Source organism: Metarhizium album, assembly GCF_000804445.1.
Source record: "Metarhizium album ARSEF 1941 chromosome Unknown scaffold_7, whole genome shotgun sequence".
In the NCBI taxonomy this organism is placed as follows: Eukaryota; Fungi; Ascomycota; class Sordariomycetes; order Hypocreales; family Clavicipitaceae; genus Metarhizium; species Metarhizium album.
Genome location: NW_024467581.1, coordinates 766,596 through 782,186, shown reverse-complemented (window position 1 = coordinate 782,186; position 15,591 = coordinate 766,596). Strand labels below are relative to the sequence as shown.

Here is a 15,591-nt window from a genome sequence, read left to right as displayed (position 1 = left end):
GTTGCAGTTGACAACGGACAGAGTTTGCGTGACTACGAGTAACATTTAACATTTATTCCCATATTTCCCTCTCACGCTAGTCACGGCTGCATATTGTCGCACCAGACCACACAGTCGAGTCACATGCCGTCAATCCTGGGCCCTGACCATTATCAACCTTCTTTGTTCCGCAGCCATACATACATGCGTGTCTTTCCTGGGACAGCTATCAACTTAAACTCGCAGCTGTCATTGTTTAAATGGCCCTGGGCTCCCTACTAATACTAAAAATATTTGATGCTTTTAGGTCGTCCGTACTTGCCTACTTGGTGGCATAGAGTGAGTGACCTGGGGGGTGTCCATTGCCTCCGAATTATGTCTTATCTGGGTACTCCGTACTTACCTAGTAATACGTTACCTCAAATCGCAACGGGGTAAATACTCCGTGCTTGTCACCTAAGCAATGTGACTTGGCGGTAGATATAGTTGCATGTGCTTCAATCGCGCTGTGACCGGTAAATGGTGTGGGCAGTCTGGGGTGCCAACTTTAGAACGGCGGAATGAATCGCCGCCCCGACCCAAATCATTTTCTCTACACTGGTCTCGCCCAATGATACTCCAGTCCGGTGACCGTGGCGCTGTTGTGACTTCGAGCTCTGTGCCTGCCAGCCCTGCCTATCAAGCTTCAAGCCCCTCTATGTGGTGGGGAACCAACCAAAGAGGCATTTGAGTCACAATTGCTTGCAAGTGGGAAGAAAAGTTCATCTTGGGCGTCCAAGCCTTTCATTCATGTCAGCGATTTCGTCTCCTAGCCTTCCCTTAGGTGTTCCCGCTTCATTCTTTCCGCGACGATCATTATACCAGGCACGACACTGTTTCAATACAATTCCTCGATCCCCACGATTCTCGACCGTCCGCGTTGCAACTCCCACGATTACCGTCATAACCCTAAGCACATCTACTTGTAGTTGGGGGTTTCAATCGAGATTTTCATCCCGGTCTTGTCTGCCTTGCACGATGAGCACATCTGCCTTGGCTCAGTCGAGCATCATGGATCAGCTAGCCCAGCGGGTGGAGGGTTTGACTCTACCTGGTCTGGCGCAGAAGTACCCTTCTGCTCATCCTGAAATCAACCCTCTTGATCTGTATAGGGCACATCTGAGCGATGTCCTGTCCGATATTTCAGGTGTCGAAACATCTATCATTTATTCTGTTGTGATGTGGACGCAGAGCCTGGACAAGGGCGACTTCATGGTTGCAGTTCCGGCCCTTCGAATCAAAGGCAAGAAGGCCGACGTTTTGGCCCAGGAATGGGCTGAAAAGGTACGGTGACCTCAAATATTGGTATGAGAATATACGTGTGGGGCATATAACGTTGACGCACGATTTATCGTAGTTCCCAGACGATGACCCTCTCTTCAAAAAGCCCGAGCTCAGTGGGCACTTTATGTCTTTCTTCTTCAAAGGAGAGCCCATGATGCAGTCAATTATCCCTCTCGTCAGAAAAGCTGGCAAAGAGTTCGGTTCGTCATACACGAAATGGAATTGCGTAATCAGAGACTGATGATTGTAGGTAAAAATCGATTCAATGGCCTTCGGGATCCGAAAGACCCAGGATCCGGCAAGAAACGTATTGTAAGGGTCTCATACTCCACTGCTGTCACCTTAAACCATTAATACCAGTTTAGATTGTCGAGTTCAGCTCCCCCAATGTCGCGAAGCCCTTCCATGCTGGTCATCTCCGTTCCACCATTATTGGCAGTTTCATTGCCAATCTGTACGAGGCGAACGGTTGGGACGTCGTTAGGATGAATTGTCAGTGCTGGTGTTTCTTAGTCAAAGAAATCTATATACAAGGCGAAGAAAGCGAGTTCTAACTGCAATTTTAGACCTTGGAGACTGGGGGAAGCAATATGGACTGCTGGCCTTGGCGTACGAACGAAATGGAAATGAAGAAGAACTCAGGAAGAACCCCATCGACCACCTCTTTAAACTTTATGTTCAGATAAATGCAGAGATGAGTGCCGAGAAAGAGGCCATCGAAGAACAGAAGAAAGAGGGCAAAGATGTCAGTGCCTTGGAAGCCAACAGCCTGGATGAACAGGCCCGCCAATACTTCAGGCGCATGGTAAGACACCGCGCATTCTTTACACCAGAAACCACAATCAAATTATGGTGCCACTAATAAATACGCAACTAGACCGATAGGGACGGGGCAGTTCTGGCTCAGTGGCAGCGATTTAGGGATCTCAGTATCGCTCGTTATAGAGGTACGCTGGCAAGCTTTTGGCAATGAAATCGGATCTTGTCTGCGTCATTTCAATATTCACCTATTCCACTGCCGTTCACGAGAGCTGAATAGATACACCATGTTCTAACACCATGTAGAAACATACTCCCGGCTCAATATCCAATTCGATGAGTTCAGCGGTATGTACAACAACGAGCGCTCGCAAAACACCCGTCACTGAACTCAAAACATTAGGTGAGAGTCAGGTATCTGAAGAGTCAATGTCCAAAGTGGCCGATGAGATGAAGGAGAAAAATATTTGTCGAGAAGACAACGGTGCCGTCATTGTTGACTTCACCCAACTCGTCCCGGGCAAGGAGGGAAAGAGACTGGGATCTACTGTTCTCCGGTATGTGCCCATGACTGACAGGTCAGGCAGAACGAGAGCTGATAATTATACGTACAGAAAACGAGACGGCACTGCGCTCTATCTGACTCGTGATGTTTGCGAACTTCTTGGCCGCGTACGCATTCTCCGCCGTCAACACGGCTGCGCCAGTTGGAACGCGAGCATTTATTGGCTGACAACCCATTCCTATAGTATGAAAAGTACAAATTTGACCACATGATTTACGTGGTTGCTAGCCAGCAGGACCTCCACCTGAAGCAGCTTTTCCAGATAATCGAGCTTCTTGGATATAGCGACATTGCCAAGAAGTGCCAGCATATCAATTTTGGACTGGTCCTTGGCATGAGCACTCGAAAGGGAACCGTTAAGTTGTAAGCTTCACACTGCTTCACTGTAGTCCCTTTCCAGGAACGGTACTAACGAGGGCGATAATTAGTCTCGATGATATCCTCAAGGACTGTGCGGACCACATGCACGAGACTATGAAGAAGAATGAGGAGAAATATGCTCAAGTTGTGAACCCAGATGCCACAGCCGACACGCTCGGCATCAGCAGTGTAATGGTTCAGGATATGACTGGCAAAAGGTGAGTGGCGATGGCTTTAGGGGCCTGGTCGTCCCAAGTAACTAATGTCGCAACTAGAATCAACAATTACACTTTCAACATGGAGGCCATGACGTCCTTTGAGGGAGATACCGGTCCATATCTTCAGTATGCACATGCCCGATTGTGCTCCATTAGGCGCCGAGCAAACCTCACGGATGAGGACTTGGACAGCGCCGACTTGTCTCTTCTGAAGGAGGACCATGCTGTCAACGTCGTGCGAATGCTGTCGCAATGGCCCGATGTTTTACAAAACACACTCAAGACATTGGAACCAACAACAGTTCTCACCTATCTCTTCAAGATGACCCACGTTATCAGCAGCAGCTACGAGCACTTGCAGGTGGTTGGTAGCGAACGAGAGCTTATGAAGGCTCGTATGGCTTTATACGATGGAGCCCGTACTACGTTGGCCAATGGCATGCGCATCCTTGGTTTGACGCCACTCGAGAGGTAAGCATTGAGCGAAGCCCGGGGTACCGATCTCGACGCTAACAGTGTGCTAGGATGTAAACAAGGCAGCTTGTTCGACGCATGGATAAAAACAGTTGGAAAAGCGGGAGGTGTTTATAGTTGGAGGCTTGGAGCCATTATCATGTCGGACATGGCAATTACAGGGCAAATGACAAACTCGCCAAGCCTACAACGTCAGGCATGATGTGACTGGACTCGAATCCCAAGGTACACATCAATATATTATTCTAACCGGATCAAGCCATCTGCTGAGCTAGAAGTAAGGTGGAACTTGGGTGGCTCGAAAGTGTTTGTAGGGCTCCTCGTATCCAGTAACTAATATAGAAAGTCCGGACGAGGATGAGTCAGCCCACGTGCCACTGCGGTGTTGTCGGAAATAGAGGTGTCATGCTCAATCATGGCCTTACTTTTCAGGGGATTCCGGATCCCAAACACAGTACGGAGAGATGGAAAATATCCTTCATGCTCGTGACAGATGTAGCCTTGCTGACGAGAGACGGTCCACTAGAACCAGGCATGAATGGGACACGACACGAGCACCGCCGGCCTGGCGGGATAAGCCGGAACATTTCATGATGGCCCGGAAGATCCCGATGTGTTGAATGGTTTCAACTGAGTTTAACCCGCCCCGATCAAAGCAGGCCTCCCTGGTTTGCCGTCTTGTTGGCGTCGACTCCGATCCGTCCTCGTCTGGCATTACCTGGGTCGGATACCGGTTGTCAGTTTACCAGACTCCAAGACGTATAAATCCAGCCCAGCCAGTCAGTTCCCACTGCCACGGACGTAAAACACCATCAAGGTGGCCGACACGATAATATTGCCTCACATGCTTTCCACCACCGCCCAGACCCGATCCCACATGTCCCGGCAGGCCGCCAAGCTGGCCCGACCTGCTAAATTTGCACTTGCTACATCACCACCTGGTCTCAGGCTCGCCCGCCTCGGTCACGTCCAGCATCGTGAGATAATCGCCTCGCCGCGACTCTTCTCCACGACACCCAAGAACGGCCTCCGAGACTTCTTCCCCGCCAAAGACACGCCGCACATCCAAACCACAAAGGCAGCATGGCCGCACCCCGGGTATACCCTAGAAGAAATGGTGGCCGTCGAGCCCGCCCACCGTGAGCCCCGAAACGTGAGTGACTGGGCCGCCTGGAAGATTGTTCGCTTCGCGCGCTACTGGATGGACAAGGCGACTGGCATGGCCCGGGACCAGCAGGTTGATAAAAAGCATCCCACCACATCAGTAGTCGCGGAGAAGCCACTCACCGAAGCGCAATGGGTACGTAGCCACGGGAGTCTTCAGACAATCCAAGAGGGAAACAAACATGGCGTCCCCAGTCCCAGCCCGCCGCTAACGCGCCCATCACCCAGCTCGTCCGATTCGTCTTCCTCGAGAGCATAGCCGGCGTCCCAGGAATGGTGGGCGGCATGCTGCGCCATCTCAGCAGCCTCAGGCGCATGAAGCGCGACAACGGCTGGATCGAGACCCTGCTCGAGGAGAGCTACAACGAGAGAATGCACCTCTTGACCTTTATGAAGATGTGCGAGCCCGGCCGCTTCATGAAGCTCATGATCATCGGCGCTCAGGGCGTCTTCTTCAACGCCCTCTTCATCACCTACCTCCTCCACCCTCGCATCGTGCACAGGTTCGTCGGCTACCTCGAAGAAGAAGCCGTCCACACGTACACTCGGGCGATTCGCGAAATCGAGCACGGCCACCTCCCAAAGTGGGCAGACCCAAAGTTTCAAATCCCCGATATTGCCATCCAGGTGAGGCATTCGCGAAATGAACGCCGACGCCGCGTCTAAGAGGCCTGTTCCTTTGTGAAGCAAAGCGGCTAACGAGTGGACTCTAGTACTGGAACATGCCCGAGGGAAACCGCACAATGAAAGACCTCATACTGTACATTCGCGCCGATGAAGCCGGCCACCGTGGAGTCAACCACACGCTTGGAAACCTCAACCAGAAGGAGGATCCTAACCCGTTCGTCAGCACATTCAAGGACAGAGAACCGCCGAGACCGGCTTTAAGGGCCGCTGGTTACGAGCGATCTGATGTCATTTGAGAACAATCATGAAAAGAGCAAAGAGAGGGGTGGGGGGCAAAGGGGAGCATCAAAAGACCAATACCCTACGGCGTTGCATTTCGGTCTCAATTTCCTCCGTATAACATGGGACTTATTGGTTTCTTTGGCCGTTATATTTTTTTTTTGCGCTTCCGTCGATTCGGGCCTACCCTAGGGTAAACCCCAATATATGCTCATGGGGGCGTCTAGAGTTGATTTCAACTAGATTTCTTCATTTCGTCTCTTTTAGAAGGATGGTGGGTAACTACCACGGTGTACTTTTGGCGATTTGGGTAGGACGTGGCGATACCTCTCGGCTCATAGATTTACTGCACGGCGACTTTGCATACACTTCTTTGTTCATTTGATTTCCCTTCTTCCTTGTCTAAGCATACCGTCTCGGTCAATAGAACTGGTGTGCAGGAGGTGGGATTGGCGAACAGCTCCAAAAATCACGCAACTAGTGACGTGACTGACTACTGGACCTGAGAGTACCAACCGCAACGTAGGCCTCGTGGTGGAATCAAGCCGGTCACAACGGCCAGGCCAAATTAGCCTATTTGTGACGTGGCAGCGGATAGGCGATACTGATGATTGATGATACGACCTCGTCCACTGGTGCTCCGGAGCCACGGACAGACGGGCCAAGTTGGACCGAGACCTTGGCCATGGCGATGCGCCACCGCCTCAACCTCACACTAGACTTCCTCGTATGTGTAGAGCACGTAGAACTTGGAAGCAGTCTGCAAAAGGCGCCTTCGTTGGAGCTGTCCTTTCCTTTTCTCAATTAGCTGGCAACTCTCCTTCCAGGGCGCTGACGAGGGCGTTTAAACTTTACAGCATCCTCCTTGGACCTTCGAGGGACTCATGTAGACTGTGCCTATTGACAAGCTTGACTGGGTTATGGCTTTTTTGTTTGTTCAAGGTGAATTCCGGACCACAGTGTAGTGATCTTGTTGTCAGCTTGCCACGCTCCTTCCTGCACGTGCACGTGCTAAATCGGCCGGAAGGACGGTATGGTTGCTGAAGCCATGACGCGTCTGCCACGCAAGGTTTGACGCTTGGCTTGGCTTGGCGACAAGTTGGAGAGATCCACCAGGTGGGTCCCTCGTCGTCGGTCAGGTGGTGGATTGGCGGGTTGGTTTCGGTGCCAGCCCTTCTGAACTTCCTTCGCCAGTCCGAGGCCATCATCGATCACCGGCATAGGGCTGCCTCTTTTTGAGATGCAGCACTCGACAGTTCCCACGCAACAGCATACTAACCCTGATGTTGCGCTCCATGGTTCGTCTGGTCGGGAGTGGACTCCATGGTGTCTGGATATAGCTGTGTCGAGGTATTTTCGGGTGGCCAGTCCTGACGGCTAAGCTTGCTTGCTTACCGACGTCCAGGGACAAGAAGAGGCTAGGCTGTCGAACCATGCTCCAGCTAGCCCGCATCCCGGCTTGGTAATGCTTGTCTGTCTCGCAGGGCAATTAGCACTCCGTGCGGAGTACAGAGTACTCTGATTGCCAATGTCAATGATTGTTGCTCCGTATGCTGATTCGATCCCGCGCGAGTCAGGCGGGTTGGTTTGTCGATGCGGGCTGGGCGGATATAAAGTAGACGCAGGCCAAGGCTCGGCCCAGGTTAGCGGGATGGGGGCGGATGTAACGCGCGTTCCGGGTCACCATGGACTCCTCGTACCTTATTACATACGGAGTAACTAGTACGTACGGAGTATAGCTCTCCATCTCGGCAGTGACACTCCTCGGCCGGCGGCTCATCACCATGTCCGCGAGCACCGAGCTATAAGGCTGTGGCGGCCCAGTCAAGGGTCGCTGGCTACATTACATTACAAGCCTGAATATGTTTCGGGAGATTGGACCTGGTTTATCGAGGAGGGCTGGTGCAGCCTGCAGGAGAGGCTGACTGCATGAAGCAGAGTTAGCGGTTGAATCTAGTGTTTTGTCCATGATTCATGTCAACAACCAGCCAGGTTGCACCTCGGTCGTGTCGCCCAGCTGTGGACATTTATTCTCGAGATGGATGATGATGATTTCTGACAGCAGCTCGGAAAGCACGCTACTTGCTCTCCAGGTCGGAAAGCCGGCGACAAGAAGGTGAGACGGATACGTTGGGGGGGGAGGGTTGGCGAGCAAAAAGCTCGTGCCGCATCCCGGACGTCACAAATTGATTCGTCCAGACTGATACGACTCAGTCGCCATCACGGGTGGTGGTGGTGGGTGGTGGTGGTGGTTGTTCAATGTTGATGCGACTGGCCGTCGGCGTTCACGGCGCGCTCCGCAGCAGGAGCAGGCTTGACAGTCACTGAAGATGACAAGTTGAGATGATGGGGGATGCCCGCGCCAGGACAAGAAAAGGCCATCTCGTGGCTGTTGTACGCAGGCAGGGGCGGCGGAAAGGCAGCCATTGAAGTAGTTGTGATTTAACTACTCCGTACCAGACGCAAGTACAGTATCACGGCTGATCAGACACGACCCGTTTGACCGACGGACCCATGAGAACGACCGGGCCCGGAGGGTGCCATCAATATTGCGACAAAGGCCAACCTGTCGAGCTAGCCGTTTCGTCGGAAACAAGATGGTGGTGTGTTGGTGTTAGTTATTGTCCGGACGCAGGGCAGCATTCGGTTGGTTTCCGAGTCCAACGTGGTGGCCTGGCACTTTTTGCCTCGTCAGGCAGGCTGAGGAGCAGCCCAGGTGCTCCAGGCTCTTCCGACGCCTGTCCGTGAAGCCATGTCAGTACGGAACGGAGTACAGTAGAAGAACCAAGCCGCCTGCCTTCCAAGTTTCTTTGCCTTGACGCTTTGGGAGCCGGTTGGGAACGTACCGGGGCACCCAACGTGAGCAGGCATTCCATTGTTCTGGTGCATGTTCAGAAAGTTCACGGACAGTTCAGTCCACGACAACCTCATACCGGGGCTTGGGAAGATCAGACCATGGCGTGAGATAAGTATGTGCCTTGGGAGCGATTCCCACGTCATCCCCATGCCAGGTTGGGGGACACGGGAAGTCGGGCGATTGTGAGCAAAATCTCGGTCCATCATTAATTACAACCTCTGAATCATGGTCTTTCTTGGGCGTAGTACTAGTCCTTTCTTGGATGGCGGGCCCAAGAGGTTTCCACCTTGCAGCCGGCCGGGATTGCTCCGTACAAGAAGCGGGTGGTGATGGTGGTCACTGGTCTCAACCCACGCGCCCGAGGTTTTCATTCATCAGTCAAGTGTCGGTCTGAAACGACCGACGACTTGACGCTAGTGGCAGATTGTCGTCCACCAGCCGAGAACCGCCGGTCCGCGGCAGCGACATTTGGTCCACGCACATGGAATGCCCTGGCTTGGCCCAAACGGCGCGTCACCACGACTCGTCAGATTGAAACCGCAACCCAGGCAGAGCAGTTGTGGCTGCGACTGCGCGATCAAGATGCCTGCGGTGACGAGCTGTAGGCCATCCCGATTCCCGAATACTCTAATCACTTTGTGACGTGCCGTGCGGAGCCTTGCCGGCACGGATACTCGTGCACTTGCTGCACCGCGTCACCGGCGCCTCTGACCAAATTGGACACATGTCCGTACTTGACTACTTTGTCGTGTCTCGAGTTCTACAGAGTACCGTGTCCACGACCTCACATCACAGTAGAAGAGGCCAGGACGGGATTGCATCGGCCGGGTTAACACAGCACGCTGCATAACGTTAGTTAGCAGCTGGCACCGCACCCTGAACCCCAGCCTGCCGCTCCAACAAGCGCCCCCCCCCCCGGAGCCCCGGTGTCGAAGCCTCCCACCACTCGTGACATCCTGCCAGCCCTACACTACCTCAGGAAACAACCTTCTCTTCTCTCGCTCCTCTGCCACACTACTAAATCTTCGACCTGTCTACACCCACGCGCTGGCGCATGTGCGTTCTCCTACGCCCCACCCCCCACCGGTCCTCTGCTTCTTTTGTTCGGCTCTGCCAGACCTATTCGGCTCCCCGGACGTCGACTGCCACGCCTCTCTTCCCTGGTCCCTTGGTCCTGCTTTGGGATAGGCACGCCACGCCCGAACCGCATCGCGCCAGCGACAACCCGACACACCATTCTTCAGTCACCCATCTGACATCTAGTCCAAAAAAGTCTCACGCCCCTCTCCTCTCTTCTCTTCCCTCGCCCGCCATCGTCTGAAACGGGGCTGCCGTTGAAGACCGACTCGCACCACGTCCGCGCGACCGACTTTTGCCCCCAGTACGACTACACATCGCACCACTTGCACTTGTAGTGCTGCTGCACAGCCTCCCGACCCCCCTTGGCTGCCAGAAGGCTGCCTCGGGGAAGTCTGGTCTGCCTCGCGATCACATCTCTACACAGCACGGCTCCAACAAGATGGATCAACAGGCCCACAACGGCCAGTCATCCTCGACGCCCAGTCATGGCAAGGAGCAACAGCCTGATATAAACCAAACGGGTCTCGCGCTCTCGGAACCCGGAGTGGGTGGCCCGGAGGACTCGTCCGTCGGCTTGGGTCTAGATCTCGATGCTCGACCGCAGCAACAACGGTCAAGCTTGACATTTCCCGGTACCTCGGACTCGGGTTTCGACTCATTTGGCTCGAGCACTGACCTTCTCGATTCGCGGCAAGCATTCAGCCAAGCGAGCGTCTCTGATCCGGCTGCCTTCGATCCTGGCGCTGGTTTTGCCCATAGGCCCGCCTCCGCTCCAGGTGCCGACGGCGCATTGTCCTTTGATACCCAGTCGCAATCGACGACGGCGTACATGTCTCCAAATCTCAACGACGGGGACTTTTCTCTCTTCCCACCGGGCAACCAGGGTGATCAGTTCAACGCCCCGCTCTTTGAGCCGTCAAGCCTCGACCCGAATGGCATTAATAGCATGGCCTCTCCTCCATCCCATCACACACCCATCCCTCCAAATCTTCTCCAGCCAGACAGCCTCCAGCCTGCTTCTGCTCACCAGTCGCCTCCCTTCGGCCGGCATCACCAATTTTCTCCTCCGCAAAGCAGCCATTCAAGGAACGCTTCCCTGGGACCAGAGGCTGCCTTGCTCCCGAACCAGATTGGCGACTGGGCACAGCAACCTCAGTTCCAGGGCCACCGCCGCAGTCCCTCCGAATACTCGGATGTCTCGTCCGTCTCGCCGTCTCCGAATTTGGCCAGCGCAGACTCGTTTGATGACCATCCAGGCCACTCGCCTTTGCAAAGAGCCTCGGACGGCAGTCTCTACCAAGACGTCTTGAACATTGAGTCCTTTAGCATCGGCGACAACATACAACACGGCAGAAGCCCTTCTCACAGCCCGGCCATAAGTCCAAGAATAAATCCTCAGCAGATGCCTGACATGAATCAACCAGTATTCGTTCTAGCACCCCCGAGCGGCGGCTTTGGCGGCGGCATGGGTTACCACAGCATGCAACCTACGTCATTTCCTTCACTGGCTTCGCAAGAGCGAGGCGACATCTCTCACATGGCGCCGCCGGCCATCAATATCGATTTCGCGCCCAACAATGCAAAGCAAGGTCCTTACGAATCTGTCAAGCCTCGCATTGACCAGGACTCCTTGACGCCGCCACCTGATAGAGGTATGTGTACTCTTTATTTCCACGACTTGGCAATGCTCTCAGTTTCAAATTTAAAGAGTCTAACGTCAATGCTCCAGGTCGACCTAAATCACGACCTCGGTCTGTTACAGACCCTTTCCGTCCAGGCGGCGTTGCCTTCGGTCGGCCCCAAAACTCCGCCAGCCTTTCGCCAACTTCTCAGCTGTCTGCTCGGTCCGAGTCCTCCCGCTCTCCGTCAGCCTCAAAACGACAGTCTGTTTCGTCACCCTCGCGTAGACGCCAGTCTACGTCTTCCGTTCCCAACAACGCCATCGCCTTGCGCTTGGCTGATCCCGAGTATCAGAATAGTCCAGAGTCAGGCACTGCAAAGCGCGTCCAAAAACACCCCGCTACATTCCAATGTACGTTGTGCCCCAAAAGGTTTACACGAGCATACAACCTGCGATCTCACCTGCGGACTCATACCGATGAACGCCCCTTTGTATGCACGGTTTGTGGGAAGGCATTTGCTCGCCAGCACGACCGCAAGAGACACGAGAGCCTTCATTCTGGAGAAAAGAAGTTTGTGTGCAAAGGAGATCTGAAAGGCAGTGGTCAGTGGGGCTGCGGCAGACGCTTTGCCCGTGCCGACGCTCTCGGCCGTCATTTCCGTTCTGAAGCTGGCCGTATTTGCATAAAGCCGCTGCTGGATGAGGAGATGGTCGAGCGACAGAGAGAATGGCAGGAACAACGACTTCAACAAGACATTGCCCAGAATATGGCCCCACAAGTGACACTGGACCCAGCAACTGGCTATCCCATGGATTCCAGTGGAAACTACAGTCTGCCCGCGGCCTTGTTGCAGCAGTATCCTGCTTTGGCCCAGATGAATTGGTCTGCCCCTGACGCAGGGGGTGCAATGGAGGATGATCTAAGCGGTCGGTCGTCGTTCGATGCCAGCGACTACGATGAAGCCGAAGAGACGGGCTATGTCAGCGGATCCGGTACAGGGTATGGAGAGGGTGGTTTGGGCCAAAACTTCGGAGAAATTGGCTATGCTAGCGATTTTGGTGGATGCTGAACTGGGGGAGGAGGGTGAGAGTCTCACAATTTCTAGTGCTGAAGAGATGGACTATACCTGTGCGGAAAGATGATGTTGAGATCGGAGCGATTTCTTTCCATGTAAATCCTTGGGTTTTGGTTTTCTTTGTAGACAAGATGTGGTTACTTGTTCGGCATTGCAGGACTGGGAATGGGACATGCACGGCAGCAGGGCACTGGGTAAGGCTGCTTCTTAGAAGATCCCTGCAAGTCTTTTGTGACGGCAGAGGGAGTTACTGGCGTTCATTTTGAATTCGACTTCGATTTTTGCCCAGGTATGAGCGCAGAGGAATCAGGATAGACGTGCCGCAAGTATTAGATGTGGAGCTTGGAATACATCGAGCCCGAATTTATTATGACTTTTTCCACTCCGTCCGTGCATACTGCCCAGGTCCTAGAAGCCACTTGACTGATGAAACAACTAATTCGCAACGACGGTGAGGGAAGAAAAGCCATGGCGTGAGATTGAGAGTGAAAGGAAGACAGGCTATATGTACCATTGATAGAAACCAGTGGCAACCACCCACCCGTCGGGGCAGTTTCTCGATTCATGTCACCTCAATCAGGTCTGAATACACATCAAAAGGCACAGCCCAGGCAGTGTTTCATGTCAAGTACAAGACAGCAGTTGAGTGAATGACCAGTCCATGAAACCTACCACGGCACTGGTCATGGCTCACAACTCCTCCCTCAACTCCGACTTCTGTCCGTCACAGTCGTTCCGACCCAGGTTTTTCCAATCCTGCCATTTATTGTGCCAATAGCCCCTCTCGAGGAGATTGCCAGTTGCGCTGCGAGCATAAACGCGTACGCCATCGCCCAAGAGCACGGCGCCGGGCGAGCCCGTTATTTCCCCTCCAAGATTTCGCCAATTTTTCAGCCAGCGACGCTTCTCATACGACAGCTCGACGAGTTCGTCGGCATGGTTGCGAGCGTAGACGCGGATGTTTTCAGCGTTGCTGGAGATGGCCGCCGGCGAGCTGCTAATTTGGCCGCCTAGATTTTTCCAGTCGTGCCAGTCTTTGCCCTGGTAACTCTTCTCAATCAGCTGGCCTTGTCCATTTCTTGCGTAAACCCGGATGCCCGCGCCCGCGCCCAACCAGACAGCCGAAGGGTCTCCAAAAATGTAGCCGCCTAGATTTTTCCACTCGTGCCATTGGTTGCCCTGGTAACGCCTCTCAAGCAGCTGGCCTTCTCTACCTCGTGCGTAAACCCGGATGCCCGCGGCGCCCAGCCAGATAGCCGAAGGGGAGCCTGCAATGTCGCCACCCAGGTCCCCCCAGTCGATCCATTTGCCATTATATATGCCCGATGCCAAAAGGTGGTTGTCAGCGCTGCGTGCGTAGATACGCAAGTCGCCGTTGCTGATAAGCATGACGGCCGGGTCGCCCGCAAGTGAGCCTCCGTAGTTGGACCAGCCCTCCGACCACCTATCACGGTTCCATGACCTCACAACTAGGTTGCCCTGGCCGTTTCTCGACAGGACGAGGCTCTTCCCAGGCGAATAGAGCGTGGCAGCGGGACGACTGAAGTCATCAACTCCACACTCGTGGCGCAACAACATTTCCCGGGCTCGCTTACACTCCTCTCCTACGGCAAGACAAAGGTGTGTCAACGGGAGAGTGTCTACTGTATTGGGAAGGGGGGCTGTTCATACCGGGAAGCGTTCTCTTATACTTTCTGCTAGACTTGCTGCTCTGCGTCCAGGCATCGTGGAGGACTTGAGGACAGTCAATGCCGTCGAAATCTCCATTTTTCACGCGCAGCTCGACCAACGCAGTAGACGTGGACGGTATCGAAGCGTTGATATTGTTTCGCAGCCCACGCCGCAGGCGAAACTGCACCTCATCCAGCAAGGCATTCTGAACGGTCATCTCGACGCTGTTTCTTTTGTAGTCCTTAGCGCCCCACCGAGGTTTCTGCCCCAGCTCGTCTTGGACAGACATTTGTAGGAAAGTGATCAACGTGCCCGTCCTGCCATGTCCGTAGCCGCACCACACGAGCGTGCCATTGCGATGCTTCACAAAAAGAGCCCACGCCAAAGCCAGTTGGTCCAGCGTGGGGGCGCCGAAGTCCTCGACAGGTAGTGGCAGATAGACCAGCCCCTGCTGGGTCAGGGTGTTTCTGAGATACTCGTCGCTGGCCTTGCTGTTGAGAGAAATAACGAGCGTGATGCCCCGCGCACGGAGACAATCCATCGTGGTTCGAGTCACGTGCTGGTCCGAGTCCTTGGAGGTGTAGTACGGGGCGGAGGCGCGAAAGACCCTCTCGTTGGCGGTGAGATTATGTTGCACCCTAATGAGCCGTTGAAGCCCGCCGCATTCCGGTGTATAACTCCGTCCCGTCACCGCGCCCTGAACAGCGACGGCTAGCCCGACAAGGCTTGAGAGCGCTTTACGCGGAGATGGTGCCATCCCTTTTTTAAAAAAAAGCTTTTTTTTTAAAGCTCCGTGTAAGATAAGCTAGACAAGATGAGAGGGAAAAATTATCAGCTAAAAGGAACGCGAAGAGGGTCGTAGAGCGTTGTGATACTCCGTAGAGCTTGTATATAGACTAAGAGGTGCTCTACTGATATTCTACCAGCTAAGTGTAAGGGTGAACCTAAGAGATGGGACGATTAAGTAGGGAAACGGAGAAGAACTTGAGTCTGAGGTATCTTTTAAGTTATAGAAACATGACTAAAGCTTAGCTAATTGCTTAATATTTAGACTAGTTGCTTTATATTCATGCTACTTAGAGTAAGGCTTGTTTAAGGTAATATTATAGGGCCCTACTTACTTATTTCGGCTAATATTATACAGTCCCCTATTCTTGTTATCTGTGATGGACTAGCCCTATTAGGCCATAGCGGGTGCCAGCCGCAGTCATCCCGGTGGTTTGCCGGACCCCTTGACTGACCGTTGAGTCAAAAGGGTACGTATTGAACAAGCTGTCCACAGCTTGCTCAATCTGACACTATATAGGTCCTGCACGGGCTTATGTCCCCCTATCGCGCATTGCAGTGCAGTGCATCTATTGCAGCGCATCCATTAAGGTCGAGCTATAGCTCAGACCATGACATTATCACAGGAATCGGCCTAGTATTATAGGTGACTCTTTTCTCTTCGCCTTGCAGTTATCTTGCTTATTGTTATAGTCTGAGCCCTGCTCGACCTAGCGAGCGGGGCCATAGCCACCCTTTGTGACCTATATAGT

The 15,591-nt window shown here is 53.5% G+C and overlaps 4 protein-coding genes across 4 annotated transcripts; 3 read left to right on the top strand and 1 right to left on the bottom strand.

Moving 5' to 3' along the window:
• Nucleotides 1–1,029: 1,029 nt before the first annotated feature.
• Nucleotides 1,030–3,679, top strand: MAM_03692 (arginyl-tRNA synthetase; the record flags this gene model as incomplete). The annotated part of the gene is made up of 12 exons (XM_040822491.1): nt 1,030–1,302; nt 1,376–1,502; nt 1,553–1,614; nt 1,668–1,794; nt 1,869–2,107; nt 2,180–2,249; nt 2,368–2,409; nt 2,465–2,618; nt 2,676–2,733; nt 2,811–2,989; nt 3,055–3,204; nt 3,262–3,679. The coding sequence occupies 12 exons, from the start codon at nt 1,030–1,032 to the stop codon at nt 3,677–3,679; spliced, it is 1,899 nt and encodes a 632-aa protein (XP_040679634.1).
• Nucleotides 3,680–4,555: 876 nt separating this feature from the next.
• On the top strand, nt 4,556–5,765 carry MAM_03691 (Alternative oxidase; the record flags this gene model as incomplete). The annotated part of the gene is made up of 3 exons (XM_040822490.1): nt 4,556–4,978; nt 5,038–5,469; nt 5,556–5,765. The coding sequence occupies 3 exons, from the start codon at nt 4,556–4,558 to the stop codon at nt 5,763–5,765; spliced, it is 1,065 nt and encodes a 354-aa protein (XP_040679633.1).
• Nucleotides 5,766–10,124: 4,359 nt separating this feature from the next.
• MAM_03690 (C2H2 type zinc finger domain-containing protein) lies at nt 10,125–12,376 on the top strand (the record flags this gene model as incomplete). The annotated part of the gene is made up of 2 exons (XM_040822489.1): nt 10,125–11,337; nt 11,415–12,376. 2 exons carry the CDS (start codon nt 10,125–10,127, stop codon nt 12,374–12,376), a joined length of 2,175 nt encoding a protein of 724 aa, XP_040679632.1.
• A 696-nt stretch (nt 12,377–13,072) lies between these two features.
• MAM_03689 (uncharacterized protein) lies at nt 13,073–14,810 on the bottom strand (the record flags this gene model as incomplete). Its single annotated transcript, XM_040822488.1, has 2 exons — nt 13,073–13,986; nt 14,054–14,810. The coding sequence occupies 2 exons, from the start codon at nt 14,808–14,810 to the stop codon at nt 13,073–13,075; spliced, it is 1,671 nt and encodes a 556-aa protein (XP_040679631.1).
• Nucleotides 14,811–15,591: the final 781 nt, after the last annotated feature.